The sequence below is a fragment of the Doryrhamphus excisus genome, chromosome 13 (assembly GCF_030265055.1).
Source record: "Doryrhamphus excisus isolate RoL2022-K1 chromosome 13, RoL_Dexc_1.0, whole genome shotgun sequence".
Taxonomy (NCBI): domain Eukaryota; kingdom Metazoa; phylum Chordata; class Actinopteri; order Syngnathiformes; family Syngnathidae; genus Doryrhamphus; species Doryrhamphus excisus.
This window is the reverse complement of record NC_080478.1, coordinates 13116840-13132573: the sequence shown is the minus strand read 5'-3', so window position 1 is coordinate 13132573 and position 15734 is coordinate 13116840. Positions and strand designations below refer to the sequence as shown.

At 42.0% G+C, this 15734-nt stretch overlaps 1 protein-coding gene across 7 annotated transcripts in view; it reads left to right on the top strand.

Moving 5' to 3' along the window:
* si:ch211-266o15.1 (zinc finger MYM-type protein 4) overlaps window positions 1-15734 on the top strand; it is a 35129-nt gene that overhangs the window by 5625 nt on the left and 13770 nt on the right. For 2 of the 7 annotated variants that reach the window (XM_058091352.1, XM_058091351.1), the window contains exons 2-18: window positions 1017-1117; window positions 2720-3296; window positions 3614-3666; window positions 3867-4016; window positions 9691-9754; window positions 9892-10100; window positions 10172-10296; window positions 10458-10692; window positions 10819-11031; window positions 11104-11254; window positions 11340-11455; window positions 12112-12456; window positions 12542-12692; window positions 12876-13051; window positions 13228-13405; window positions 13524-13637; window positions 13876-14064. In XM_058091352.1, the coding sequence (XP_057947335.1) occupies window positions 1017-1117; window positions 2720-3296; window positions 3614-3666; window positions 3867-4016; window positions 9691-9754; window positions 9892-10100; window positions 10172-10296; window positions 10458-10692; window positions 10819-11031; window positions 11104-11254; window positions 11340-11455; window positions 12112-12456; window positions 12542-12692; window positions 12876-13051; window positions 13228-13405; window positions 13524-13637; window positions 13876-14064 (3147 nt within the window). Of the gene's footprint in view, window positions 1-697; window positions 768-1016; window positions 1118-1185; window positions 1745-2719; window positions 3297-3613; window positions 3667-3866; window positions 4017-9690; window positions 9755-9891; window positions 10101-10171; window positions 10297-10457; window positions 10693-10818; window positions 11032-11103; window positions 11255-11339; window positions 11456-12111; window positions 12457-12541; window positions 12693-12875; window positions 13052-13227; window positions 13406-13523; window positions 13638-13875; window positions 14065-15734 lie in introns of those variants that run through there. The other 5 variants (XM_058091355.1, XM_058091354.1, XM_058091357.1 and 2 more) reach the window with 5 other exon arrangements.

Genomic DNA, 15734 nt, shown 5'->3' with positions numbered 1-15734 from the left:
TGTGGGCGGGGCTCGGTTGTCCACTGCCATGCACAGTATACACACTTAGTTTTACACGTTTTTATTACACATACCTGCCTTTGGCAAGCCTGAAACACGGTGACAAATCTGGTCTTAAGGACCGCACATTGGCACAATTGATGGCGTAAGTGTGTGCTGAGTGCATGATCAGAATACAATGTTTCTGGATTCTGCTCACCATCATGGCGGCCACAACTGCGCAGGGCGTACTGGGGAAGTAAATGTGTGGTTCACGGGCCTAGCCTGTGATGTATTCCGCGTACTTAGTTCTTTAATCAGTGTCGTGTCGGGTGGGCCCAAATTCATTAATCTTTGCAGACTTATAGGAAGTGACGATCGCAATATTGATCCACTTCCTTATCTCTTCGTCCATTTATTATTTAAATGTTATAACAAAGTCAATGGCAGTAAATTTGTCATTACTATTCAAGATGGAACAATATAAAAATGTGTACTATAATACACAAGGAAACAATGGGAGAGAAAGGGTGGGAATAAAACGTTTCATGTTTTTCTTTGATTTATATATATTTTTCTCAATTTTTCTCCATAAGTTTCTTTTCCGTTGTGAAGGCGATAATTGAGAGTTTTGTTGTTTTAAGGATTGAGGGTGGTCGAGGTCTTGTCATGACTCCATTCGGGTATTGAGTGTAAAACATCCGGGTACTGGCGAAACATTGTATGTACACTTATGCACTCAAACGATAAACGTAATTACGAAAGTGGGCGAATTGAGACACTTCACTGTAAGTAGAAGCCGAAGTGAAAGGCAAAGTGAACGTTGTCTAGTTTGAAGACGTCTCCGTCAAATCGTATTCATTTTTGCAGTTTAACTATATCTTTATACCAAATAGCATAATATACATATACGGTACAAATGGTAGCGCATAACCAATACCAACACACAAATACACGTTACACCTACAGACGCATCCACTCATTGTCCAAGGAGTTTGAATGTGTCTTCTTCTGCACGGTTTTCTGCTATGTTTTAGTTGACATAATGCCGCGGAGGGGAAAGCGTTCCGAGGCAGCGAAACGCCGATGGAGGACACACACCCTTGCAAAGACCAACCAGACCAGTGCACCCCTACAGGTAAAGTTTTGCATGTTAACACGATTTGGCTATTTCACGCATGTATTGACATGTCGTGACGTAACACCACATCCACAGTGACTACATCGTACCATATTGCTAGATGCTAGCATGTTGGCATTTTAGCCAGTAGCCTCGTACTAAATTGCATACATTTAAATGACATGATGCAAATTCATAGTATTGCACTTACGGCATTTGGCACCATCGTACTAAGTGTTATCTTTGGCATTTAATCTGGTTGTAGAACAAATTAAGATGTATTCCTTTCGCAACGGTCTGTTAAAATGAGATGTACTAATATTATTAATGTATCCACGTTTGTTCGCGTGCTAGCAATTTGTACCGTTAGCATTTGCGTTTTGTTGGCGTATTGTCGATGTTAAAATAGTTTGAAAGGCAAAGCCCAAAAGCCCCCAAGTCGGTCTGAAACGCCGGTCCAGGGGTTATCAACAGGCAGGAGACCCATTCGCAATTCCCGCGGGAATGTCTGTAGTTGCCGGTTGCTAGCTAAATTGCTAACCCAAGGAGCAGGGCCACGGAGAGGTGGGGGTGTTTGGGAGCGAGATGACTGCAGCATAATTAAAGATGGCGGAGTCGGAGGAATTTCGACTCAAACGATTAAAGGTAGGTAAAAATGTACTTAGGGTATATTTTCACATGGCCACCAAAAACGCTGTCAGATTATCCACCATGCTTAACCCCAAATTGCCATTTTTGGTCATTGTTAGCTTTGTCGTTGCGAACAAATGGTGTTCAGGCTAAAGCTAGTTAGCTTCCAACTATGTGAAGCTAGCTTGCAGTTGTGTTGCAGAGATGCGAGCACAACGTTGCATATCGGAGACTGCAAGTGTTACGATTATTAAACGACGACATGTTTTAGATTACTATAAAGGAGACGTGAGAAAACAACATTTCGGTGATGCAGTTCTGCAGCGTTTTGGACATTGTTGTTTTGCATTGCTGACATGCACAATAAAGCCGTATAAAAATACGCTCGATCGAGTCAGTCAAAATGTCTTTAAGACGCCATGACGGCTGTAATGCTAATATTTTAAAATGCTAAAAGAGCTTGCGGTTAAACATCCACTGGACAACCCGGGGCCTACAATAATCAAGCTCAATGCGTCTCGTTCATATCCACATGTAACGATTAACTTGTTTATGTTGTGTAGCCATACTCTTTAGATGCTCTGGTTAACTCAGACGTGACGAACATCTTATCCCCGTGTACAAAAATAATTTTGTGTATTTATGTCAACTGCAACATCATCACCATTCCCCATCATATTACCACAATTGCCCCCCCCCCATTCAGACAAAAAAATCCTTGCTTGACCCCTGTTGGGATACATTTATATTAGGATGCATTTTGATAATTCAGAAAAACATTGATAACAACCAGAAACTTGCAGAAATGTAATTGAGCTGAAAAAAACAAAATAATGGATTGTATCCTAATACATCACAGCATAGCATAGCATAGCATAGCAGTCCACAGATACCATGCAAATATGCAGCCTCTTAATCCGTCTCCTCCATCCACAGTTGTTGTCAAATATTTGAATTTGAACGCTTCTGATTCTTTGTTTCTCCCCTTAGCATCAGCAGCACCTGTCCAGAGTGTTTGATGAGGTGATGGGTTTGGGAGACTTTGCTGACTCCTCACGAGGCTCCAACACCTCCTCTAGGAGTGGGGGTCAAGAGGAGACAAAGGCAGGGGATGAAGTTCCGGGACAGGATGAACAACAGCTAGAACAGGACAGCAGTAACAGTAGCAGCAGGCAAGATGTAAAGATGAATGACCAACACTCCTCATTTCCCATCCAACCCAGTGAAGGAGGAGGAAGTGGAGAGGCAGCATTTGATGATGCTTTAGATGGCCTTCCTTCATTTGGTCCAGAAGAAGAGGAGGAGGAAGAAGAAGAAGATGATGATGATGATGAAGAAGAAGAGGACTGGCACTTTTCCTTGCCAGCTGGGACACTGGAGGATGTCGACAGTGACAAAGCCAAGTGCAAAAACAATCAAGAGAGAGAAGAAAACGACCAAATTCAAGAAGATCCCTCTCCTCCAGAGCCCAGAGTAGAGGAGCAAGAGACGGAAGCAACCAGTAGCTCTGCAAACACTTCCCACTCATCAAAGGATAACACACCTGAAAGCAGCCAAGGTAGAGTATGTACGTAATTTAACATTCAGCAAGTAGAGAACAATGAAAATCAAATATGTATCATGTGTCACAAAAGTGACTACACTCCTCACATTTGTGCAGATATTTTATATCTTTTCAGGGGACTAAAAAATAATCACAACCACAATCCCTGTGGATTCTAGGCTGAAAATCTAAAATACTTAGCCATTTTGACCTTATTACGTTTCCTTGAGGATAGCACCTGAATTGTCACTGTTATACAAGCTGTACAAACGTGTACAACACTCATATAGGTTTCTGGACAATTACTTTGCATGTAATCTTTCCCCATTTACACTCATCAGATGCAGGAGTCCTGAATCAGACGGAAGAAACAGAAGACAGTCAGCAAGGAGAGGTAGGCAAACAATAGTAATTACTTTATATCATCCAAGGATGAAATTACAAATATTTTCCTGTGTCCTCATGATAGTTTTAATTTTGAGATGTTGATCAAAAAGAAGAGATAAGTAGAGCTTGCCAACCAACAAATTAATGACAGTGAACACATTTTAAGTATTTGCATTTTCTTTTTTCCTTTGCCCTTTGGTATGACAGCATTCAGAGCCGCCTCCTATGGAGGACAGCAACCATCCGGTGTCTCCCAAAGTCACAGTGAAAGATGAGCCCATTGATGAGGGATACGATGCTGCTTTACTGCCTCAGAACTCCATCAGACACGTCAAAGAGGAACTGGAGCATCAGGAGGTAAGTATGCAGTGAAGAGCATATACATATATATATATATTTTGTATATTGTAGTACCTGCATAGAAGTGCACTACTTACTTTGGTCCCAGTTCACTGACACCCTGTCCACACGGGTATGAGTGTTTTTTGGCGAGTTGAAAAAAGTCACGTCCACAGTGTGTCGTATCAGTAAATAGTCAAATAGTTCACGCGGGAATGTTTTCAGGTTGGATTACTTGTTGAAAATTTTTAATACATCACACATATGTGGTACTATAAACAGACAGAACAAAGAAAGAACATGTGCACAAGTGCTTCATCTTCTGCTACACACAAACAAAAACAGGAATCTAACCTGTGGGATTGTTTATGTTCGTAGAGGGCAGTAAGCAAGTATGCTCGAAAATAAGACTTTTTCATTTAGACGCAAATGCATGTACCAGCTACGGAGCAGACTGTTTGCATGATGGTGTGGTATGGTACCCAAAAGTGTGTGTGTGTATTTATGACTGACCTACATAGAGGTCCATGAAAACGAGAGCAGCAGTTTTTACTTTTTCCTTAGCATACAAAATAATAACATTTGAACTGAATTTACCAGGGCTTAAAGTATTCCGACACCGTGCTGGATCTCCGGCATTTCAATATGACCAACGAAAAAAGAAAAAACAAATCTGCCGGACCCAGACAAACACAAACTCATTGTAGCTATGCGGGAGGGCTCTGATTCCTAAAAACCTCTACTGTCCAATCCTACGATTATGCTGCATTCAAGACAACTCAGGGAAAGGTGCATGTTTTTGTGTGCTGTGCTCCAAGAAGCTAGTGTATGCTATAGGGGTGGAGCCGAACCCAATACGGTATTCGGAACGGCAGGAATAATGACTTTTTTACGAATAATTAATTAGAACAAATACTTTGAAAAATTTGTATTTTGGGAACAATGAAAACATTTCAGAAAGCTGCGTTTCTTTGTGATACCGCAGCGCATGCCAATGATTTACTGGCGTTCAGCAGTCGGGGGTGGAGACAGAGCGGTCTGCCTGACCCTCACAAGTTGCGGCGGAGGAGGAGGAGGAGGCTGAACATAGTTGCATCCGTATTTTGCTTTGTAAACACTCTACCTTTCACCTCAACTGGGTTTCATATGCTGTTATCAACTATCAGTAATAGCGGAGTTTGACTGGGAGATTATTCTGTTACGCTGCATTTAGTTGCTATTTACGGCTGCGGTTGGGCGTGCTCTTGTTGCCTCTGTTAGCATTAACTTGCTAACGTTAAGGCTGTTGACAATGTAACATTCACATTTGCTTTAAACGGTAAGGTAAGTAAGGCTTGGGAAATTGTGTAGAATTGTATGCACTTCTGGGTGGTATATGGTACGTTTTTCGCATTAAGTGTGGGGGGGGGTTCATGTTCACAATTATATTTTAGTAGTTTTTGGTGCAGACGTATACTATCCGTGTGTGTTTGTATACATGTATTTTTTTTGCGGGGGAAAAAAAGTTCAGGCTTAAGACTTTTTTTTTTTACTTTAAGCCCTGATTTACACACATGAGGTAGGAAACAACACTGCATTTACATTTCTATTTCTTGAGAAAATGTTTCACCCCCAAAACACTGAAATTCTGGACATAAAATGTCATATACATAGACCAGTGGTTCTCAACTGCTTTGGCTGTGGGACCCACCACCACCTCTGACTGACGAGTAGCAACCCAAATTGCAGACATTTTTCAATTGAAAATTCTTAAATATGTTGCATTTAAAGGGCCAGTTATGCAGCTACATAGAGGATGTATTTACTTTTAATGTATTCAAAGCGTTGTATCCTATCCACGTCCTGCTCAAGAACAATGCATTTTTATTCACAAACTCAAAAATTATTGGAACAAAAAGTGTATATAGAGGTTTTCAGTAGATGGTGTATCTGAGAAGTTGAATGAAAGCACCTGAACTTGGACCAGGAAGAGAGGGGAAACATCTTTAAGCCCTAGTCACTACATGCAGAATGAGCCGGAATGGCGTCAAAATAAAAATTCCTGGTTTATACCTGGATAGTGCATTCTACAATTTGAGTGCATTTGACTCGAATATTATCATGCTAAAAACTTTGCAGGTGCATTCGAAGTGGAAGAATATCGAACAGCAATTGTAAGGTATTCTAACTGCACCCTGACTGCATTTTAAATATTCTAAGTATCCAAACAGCATGCAAACATTCAAATCACATTTGAGAGAGAACTGAAACGGCAAGCCAATTAAAATCCTGCCAGAATGTACTAAATATGCCTCGAATTAGCTGGAATGCACCTCGAATGCATCTCAATTGCTTTGGGAATATATTATGATATTAAAAGAATTCAGCTGGAAATCACTTCAAATGCTGTCACAATATTTCAATTATAACTGGAATGCGCCTCAAATGCAGTTAATGTCCGAGTTGTCCCTTGAATGAGTTCGGATGTAATTTGGAACACCGTATAGAATGCATAAAATTGCAGCCAGCTGCCGTTGAAACGTCATCCACCATTGTAGCGTCGCTTTATTCACATCATGTCATGCTGCCAAGGAAAAAAGGAGCCAGTGTGAGGAACTCAACCACCGGCCACCAGCGTGGACAGGGCAGAGGTGCTGCAACCAAAGAAGCCCCTGAAGAGCCAGCTCCTGATGATGTCTCAGCACCTTCAGAGTATGAAGCTGAGTCCACTGCTCCTCCCCTGCTTCCCAGGTGGAGATTGAGGCCGAGGTCCAACATCCAGCAGCACAGTCATCCTCTGACAGTGAGGATGAGCTTCCTCCCAGTGAGGCTGCCAGGTCTCATAAGAAACGCAAGCGGGAGCTGGTGACAGCTGACTTCACCGAGAAGCAGGAGCAGGAGATGGTTGACTGGCTCCAAGCCCCTGAGCAAGATTGCCTGCTGAACAAGAAGCACCCTAACTACATGAAGAAGGGCCTAAAGGACAGACTGTGGGAGCAGAAGGCCAGGGAGATGGGCAAGACCAGTGACCAGCTGAAGAAGTGGTACGCAAACATGAGATCAAGATTTGGCAAGCTGAAGCAGACTCCCTCAGGCTCTTGCAACAATGAACTGACTGCAAGGGACAACTGGATCCTCCGCAATTTCGAATTTCTCAGGCCCCACCTAATCATCCATGTCAAAAAGAGGGTCACTCTCCGTGTAAGTATTTTATCTCGTTTATCTTATTTTGGTATTTATGATGAAACTACAACCATGGTCCAGATTTTTTTCAAATTATGTAAGTTTATCTGTTCTCTGGACAGATGAAGGCCAAGATCCAATCCAGGGCAGCTCTGGCAGCCGCTGGAGCTGCCCAATCACAGCTTTGTGACACCGCTGAATGTCATCCCTGTGCAGCCACTCAATCTGATGCAGACACTTCCTTGGGGTCTGGGTCCAGGCCTATTGATGACATTGAGACAACCAGGAACAACATTGTTGAATTGCAAAGACAGTTGCTAGACAAGCTATCCAAGGCTGAGAAGACACCCCTACAACGCCAGAAGGATACCTTTGCGGACTTCATGAAGGAGGTCTCCTACACATTTCCTCCTCTCATGTGGCTGAGGTTCCAGAATGAAGTCAACAGTCTGCTACAGAAGTACCAGTTGGAGCTTCAGCAGCAGCCTCCCATGCAGATTCAGCAGCAGCAACAACAGCAAGAAAAGTTCCATAGACCCTATCCTGCTGCACCTATCCCAGGGCCCAGCAGCCAGCAGTGTCCTTCAGTGAGCTGGCAGCCTCATACATCACAGTGGCCAGCGCAAATTCATCAAGCATCTTCTGTCTGGGGCTCACAAGAGGCCAACTGGGTCCAGCAACAGCCTCCCATCAGACCACAGTTTCCTCAGCCCGTCTTGTCTGCCAGCACCCCATTGCCACAGCCTTCATCAACATCCATCCACAGCTTCACCCAGCTCTTCAACATCAACCAGTCTGGTGACAATCCAGAACTTAACACCCCTCATCCAGTTGTGCACTCTCCAACCCCTACCCAGCAGTCAGAGTAGTCAGAACATGTGTGATGTTATGTGGATAGTGTTTCTACAGGACAAATGCTCTTATTTTTCCTTTTCCTCCCTTTCCTCTTAGGTTCCCATGTTGTATATGTTTTGGATGTAACTTAATTCATCTTTATTGTTACACGCCTGTAGATATTGAGTTATTCCTTAATAAAACACCATAAATTGTCTTGATTGTGATTGTACTTGTAAATATTTTGCATGTCTTGTATGTACAAATAAAGATTTTAAATGTTACATGTTGGTGTGATCTTGGCTCAATATTTCATATTACTTGTATTATGCAACATGGAAAAACTAATCACTGACTGCATTTGAGGCGAATTCATACGGCATTCAAGGCACCTTCCAACCAGACTTCAGACGGCAATGAAGTGGTATTTGTACAGCGTTTTAAGTGCTTTTGAAGTATTATGACTGCATTCTAACAGTTTTAATATTCCTTCTGTTTTCTAACTACATTTGAGTGATAAAACACCCGTTTGACGCAGCATTCTTACGAAGTAGTAAGAATTTCAAATTCTCTTAAGATCGTTGGGCAAATTTGTAAGGGGAAGACCTGGGGAAGTTTCATATAACCAAACCTGTGCGTTTGAAGCAGTATTACACAAGAAACTCAGATGCTTAAAGATGTAATTTTTTCTCATACTTACTGTTGCTGATTATTGTTCTCCCTTTAAGTAATATCACTTCATCAAGTCTATTCTTACATTCCATCCTACAAAATATGTAATAGAAGTATGTGTGATTCGTGCTGAGATCAGTTTATCAGTATTGGCCCATATTCAAGTTGTTTCGGAACACCTCTAAAAACATGCTAGAGCTATAAGGGCATAATTGTCTTCTGTCATTGTACATTTTTCTACCATGGATCCAGGCTAAGGTACAAGAGGACAGGCTGCAGCGAGTGGAAGGCCAGGCTGAGGCTAGCTGAATCACAGGTTGCAGCAGATGGAATGCCAGGCTGAGGCTGGCAAAGACCCAGGCTCGCTGCAGCAGGCGGAAGTCCAGGCAAAGCTAGTAGAGGACCAGGCTGCAAAAGGTGGAAGGCCAGTTTAAGGCTAGCTGAGGTCCAGGCTGCAGCAGATCGAGGGAAAGCTCAGGCTATCAGAGGACCAGGCTTCAGCATTCGGAAGGCCAGGCTAAGCTAGCAGAGGACCAGGCTACAGCAGGCAGGAGGCCAGTAGATTTAAAGTCCATAAAAGCAGTCCGTAAAGCTCTTTTTTTGGAGGATGTAAAAATAAGCCTTCCTTTGTCAACGGCTTAGCTTGGAAACGGCTAAAAGACAAAATAGACTTAACGGATGTGAATTCAGAGTACATTGACAAGTTGAAGAAGGGTAAAGTGTCAAGGGTATGACATATAGCATTCACTATGTACTGTACACAATATAATCCCAACCCTGTTGTGGTTCTGATACTGCCTTTGAAGGCGAGATCTAGGTGGGGCAGGTCGGTGGCAAACCCTTCTTGAACACATTGTTTTAAAGGTGCCTGTATGAACTGCTTAACATTTGTCTTTTATCAGTACTGTGAGTTGTTTTCTAACTGTATTTAAAAAAAACAAAGTTAGCTGTATCTGAACTGCGTAGATAAAATGTGTAGTCATAAATTCTCATATTTTTATTGAACTTTAATTTGTGTTTTCAGGAAGAGCTTAGGATCAGTTCAGTTTACTCTGTTGGTGGAGGGAACACACTTGTGCCCCCTGTGGGTAAGTTAATATTTTGTTTTTGTTTTTTTGTCCTTAATGTGTCGATTCCAAACCCACATTTTATGAACTTTCACAGTCAAATTCAGACAGTCCATTGAGGGGCATATTAACCTTTTTCTTTCTTTTCATCCCTCAAGTGACTGCACCTCCTCCGCCACCAACAGCCATTTTTATTCCGGGTAGAAGTGCTGTTCTCCAAGCTGTGGCTCCCCTTCCTGTCAGGCCTTCAGTTCCCGTTCCGGTTCCCGTTCCAGTTTCAACTTCTCTTTCAGTTTTGTCACCCCTTGCCCCTCGGCCACCTGCACCAACCATTGCTGGCAGTGTACGCTGCAGTGGATGCTTTAAGGTACCTTTACACCCACACCACACAGGTGGGACTTAATGTACTTTGCTTCATGATTTTGCAATTGTGATTAGGTTCTGCTAAAAGGTCAAACAGCATTCCAAAGAAAAGGCTCGACACAACTTTTCTGCTCCACGGTCTGTCTCACTGGCCATCTGCCCCCAGCCAACAAGAACCAATTCTGTTCTCTATGCAACAGGTAAGCGTTTCTGACCCATCTTTTGCTGTAAACAGTTACTGTATACTAGAGCACCGTAAAACACGGCTTAATTGGTTTGTCTCTGCACCTTTGCCATCATAGTCTTGTACTACAGCACAATCTTTGCCTTACATGTTCTTACATTCATTCTGTTTTTGCAGCGAGATCCTTCGGGCTCGGGACACAATTACAATTCCGGCTGACGACAACACCTACTTGCACTTTTGCAGTCAGCACTGTTTGTCCATTTTTAGACACAGGGCAAAAAAAAATGAAAAGCCCCCTGAAAAATTGGTTGATAAACAACCAGAAAAGAGGCCTGAGAAGCCACCAGAGAAGCCTGCTGAGCGACAGTCTGAAAATCTTGTTTGCAGTGTGTGCAGAGTCACCAATAAGGTAATTGCAATGATGTGAGCTTTCATTTAATTTTTTTGTTTTTCTGCTTCCTTTTTATATTGAATGCCGAGCCACATGTGTATCTTTTATTTTCTTTATCTTTTATTGAACCTTCTTCTCTACCAGATTCAGCATGAAGTCAGCCATCAAGGTCGTCTGCACACCCTCTGCAGTGATGCTTGTTTTGTAACATGGCGCAAGATGCGACAGTTAGCCATGAACTGTTGTGAAGGCTGTGGACTTTACTGTAGTAGCAGTTCGGCCTCCTGTCATACGCTCACAATTGACAAATCTGAGCTCAACTTTTGCGGTCCCACATGTGTTGGCACTTACAAACAGGTGTGTGGAAGTTCCTATTTTATGCACGACCACCCCCACGGTGATAAAAGTAAACCCATTTTGCCTCTTCAGTCTTGCAGAAAGACGATTGAGTGTGCCAACTGTCACAAGGCTGCAATAGTGTCCACAAGCATCATGGAGCGAGACGAAAAGGGAAAAGTTCAGCTTTACTGCTCACCTGTTTGTGTGCAAATGAGCCGACCACCGCTACACACGTTGACAGGTAGGATATGTCACAAATACCCAGTCAAAGACTGTGAAATGTACATGTACATTTTCTTGAATGTTGTTTAATGTCCATTCTGCAGGGGCTGCATTCCCATGCTGTCTGTGCAAGTCTGTAGCTGTTCCTCAGTATCATCTGGCAATGGTGGATGGCACTATAAGGAACTTCTGCTCCTATGAATGTGTTTCAACTTTCAGGGTAAAGAATGACATTTCATATACAGTGAGGAAAATAATTATTTGCTCCTGTTTTGAACAGTCCATAATGTTTATGATAGATTTATTTCAATGTAGAGAGACAGAAAACAATACTTGATACTTGGAAACCCTTTTGGCAAGCACAGGTTTAGACTTTTCTTGAAATTGGTCATCAGGATCGCACACACCTCAGGGGGGACTTGGTCCACTGTTCCAAAAAGGGGACCTATTGTGCTCATTTTTTGACCCTTTGTATTGAGTTGTTGACTCCTATAGAACAGCTACACACAATAACCCACAGAGAAAACTTCCCGAATCTGTACCTATGCCAGCTGTATTTCCTTTTCCTTCCTTTGTGGTTCTCGACAAATCAGCCTGTTTTAATTTATTCCACGGCCTGGCTCCGGGCACACCTACTCCGCTGTGATAGATCACACTCCCAAAGTACTTCCTGGCACTTTCTAATTTTGTGTGTATAGGAATTGATAATAAATTAATAAAGTCTTTGGCGAGCCAATTGAAAAGTGTTTAGGAGCCATGCTACTCATTGTAGCAAACAAAAGGAAACAAGTATATAATGACCTATTGGATGGATAATTTGAGATATAGTCTGTAATTTTCTTCATTTTTATGTTTTTTTTTTTTTTTTTTAAACAGAAATCGGGACATACACAGTCGGATCCGATCAATGGAAAATCATCCCCCAGGGATGCATCAAGACTAGGGCCAGCCTCCAGAGGAAGCTCAGTCCCTCCCATTCCTCAGGACTACCCATCATCAGCCCCCTACCCCAGCCACCATGGCAGTAACAGCTCAGTGCCGCCTTTGGTTCCACCGTCACTGGCCATGACCTCTACTTCTGTACCTGGGCAAGCCCATCCCAGAACACCCCCCTCTCAGCCTCTAAAAGCTGGGGAGGGTGGACACAGCGACACGCCTAAAGTGACCTGCCATCAGTGCACCAAACAGTTCAACACCAAACCGCTGCTCTTTGGCCACAAAGTAAGACATTTTTTTACTGATAGCTTTCAGAGGAGAGGAGGAACTGTTGTATAATAGTTTTTTTGTTTGTTTGTTTTTTTTGCAGGATCACATTTCTGTGTTTTGCTCTATGGCATGCTGTGACCTCTATAAAACACACAAAAATATCCTAGCTGTGTGTGAGTTCTGTAAAAAAGAACAGATGCCCTTTGATACAATTCACTACAATGGGAAAGACATTTTCTTCTGCAGCAAAAGTGAGTTTGAGTCTCAACATGCCAGTTCTTGCCATTCATCATTTAACACCAGTATTTAATTTTTAACGGAAAAATTACTCTCATATAATATATACAAATATAAACGAATGTAGACACGTGGGAAGATTACACTGCACCTGACCTTATTTGGCCAGTAATTAGACCCCAACTTTTGTGTTTCAGACTGTAAACAAAACTTCAAAGTTAGCCTGACGTCTCGTAACAAGGATCCTCCCTGCCGTCCCTGCAGCTATTGCTATAGCATTAGCCAAAAAATGCTGCATAGCCACTACGGAGGCAAGCTGGAAGAGTTCTGCAAACCTCACTGCATGTCCCAGTACACTGTACTCTATTATGGGGTAAGGAAAATTGAATGCTTTTCATCATAGTAAATACTGTATAAAATGGCCAGTCCCTTACATGAATCAAGGGATCAACGAACAAAAACCTATAATATTCATGCATTTTAATTAATCTGAAAACAGTCAGTTAATCCATCAAGGTGACTTTGTTTTTCTACTATTTTTTTGTGCAGATGGGCCGATGTGACAATTGTAGGAAACAGGGCTATTTAAATGAGAAGCTGCAGTATATGGGATCAGTACGGAACTTCTGCAACCTGACCTGTGTGCTCGGGTACTGCTGCCTGCATTTTGAATTGAACCAGCACACTCCCAGTAATGGCACTGGAGTAGAGCCACAAACACCGCATGGTAACATCTTGTTATATCAATATTATGCATTACATACGTGGCTAAAATTTCTAAATAGGATATGATAGCAGAAGATCGTTTTTAAGGGTGAATATTTCTATTACTGCCTTTCTTTCAGCTCCGGCACAGCCTCACTATTCCTCAAAAACAAACCCTGTCATTGCTGATGTCGTGTCACTAGCAAATGGCTCTGCCAGTCAACCCAGCGTGTCATCAGATATTGCTATGACCGGTGAGTTGATTTGATGAGTTTGAACATGAGCCATGTCATGACCCCATGACGAAAAATCGCAGTTCACATATTAGCAGATATGTATGTTTATGGCTTGATATACATTTGGCAATTCATGTGCAGAATCCCTGTGTGTTAATGTAACTTAGTTTTACTCCAAAAGTCCAGCTCTACTTTTGATCCTCATCCTAGGGCTGTGCCAAATATACACTATGGGTATTTTGTGTTGTTTTGACAGGAGGACTTCCAAACTCCATTGCAGATGGCAAGGTTCTTGATCATGTATGTGCCAGTACTCAGACAGATGCTGTGCGTCCGCTCCCAAACTACCGACGTCAAATGAAGAATAAGTCTGTTCTTTGTCGGCCATTCACAATGGATCAAGAGAGCCTATGTCACCTCCTCCAACCCTCCACTGATTCTGCAGGTAAATACAACAATTGTTTGTATTTATAAAACATGTTAGCATAATCCATTCACCATGGATCTGCATAATGCAGTGGAATCTTGTTAGCATCATTAATTAGTTCCAGTATATGTGGCTCTAACCTAAATGGACGCTAACCGCATACATTTTTCCCACAAGAAATAATCTAAATCCAATTAATCCATTCCAGAAAGCCAAAAAACATGTTTTTATTGTTTTACAATTGTAGTTAGACATGCACAAAACATTTCACAATGCATATAAATGATGAATGAAGGAGATTAATGAACATTTAAGGTTACATTTATCTTAATTGAAGCTGTAATTGTTGGTTTGGTATCAACAAAGACACAATGTGGCAGCGAGATCAACCATCAACCACCATCTTCCTGTTGTGACTTGCGTTGTTTCTTGAATTGAGTAGTGTTTCTCGCCTCAACACTGTAACCCAAAATGGAGCCAAAGAAACTTGCAAGCAATGTTGCCTCTAAGCTGCACGTGTGCAGAATCGTGTACTGTACCAGCGATCTCAGCGCACAAAACAAAATCCAGCCTGAACTGTAAATAAATGAAACACATGTACCTTTTTGCAATGCATGCCATGGGTGACGGGTCAAACGTCAACAACATAAAAACACTGTTCAGCCAATGATAAGACTAGGATGGTAATTGCTTGGTATGATGGTATTTACTTATGCAGCCAATCTATTAACAACGTGTAAAGTAGTGCATACTGCTGTTGTGCAGGTTAGCCTATAGCTAATGGTACAGCAAAGTTAAGGGAGCTAAGCGGCGCTTGCGATCGTATTACGGCAAAACAAAGAGGCAGTAATACGTCTACTTAACAAGCCAAAGTTTAAAAAACAGCAGCGGTTCTTATAAGATAAAATATGCCTTTATTAGTCCCTCAAGGGGAAATTCCATCAAAGTACAGGATAACACAAGAGCAGAGAGAGTGCACCATCAGAGTAATACGTATTAAGACTTTATGTACACTATTTGCAGGTGGCCTGGCTGTCAGGAAATGTGCAAAAACATGCCGTGATCATGCATTAACACGTATACTGTTGATAACATGTAATAGTTGTAGTATTTTGCCATATTTTGATTAAAACACTTCCAAAACTTATTTCCCCAGCGCATCAAAATATGGCAAGATGCGGCAACTATTACATGTTATCAATATAGGCATTAATGCAGCATGTATTAATACAGCATGTATATCAAATGATGCAAAGTTGACACACGACATACCACTTCCACACGGAATGGGAGGAGAATTTTTTTTTCGCTCTATCATGCCATGGCTGACTCCATGCACTGTTAAGGTAAATGTAACATTAGTGATGCCTACTGACCAGAATACTACATACAACCTGATTTTCAATATTTGTTTTACTCATAATAGGTAAGATCATGCGAGAATAAACTTGGTGTCACCTTGGCACGTTTGTTCCATAGAACAATGGCATGAACAGTCTGTTCATGGTGGATGGAGGCGATGTCCCATTCTCATAGACCCAATTTTGTTCGAACAATGATATAGGGAAGAAGGACTACTATATATGCATATTCAAACATTGAGTGGTGTTTTGGAGAATTGGTGGGTGGGTCCAGAAAATTGATGCTTGGTGACTTCGGCCTCATCCTGACCATCATTGGGTAGATAT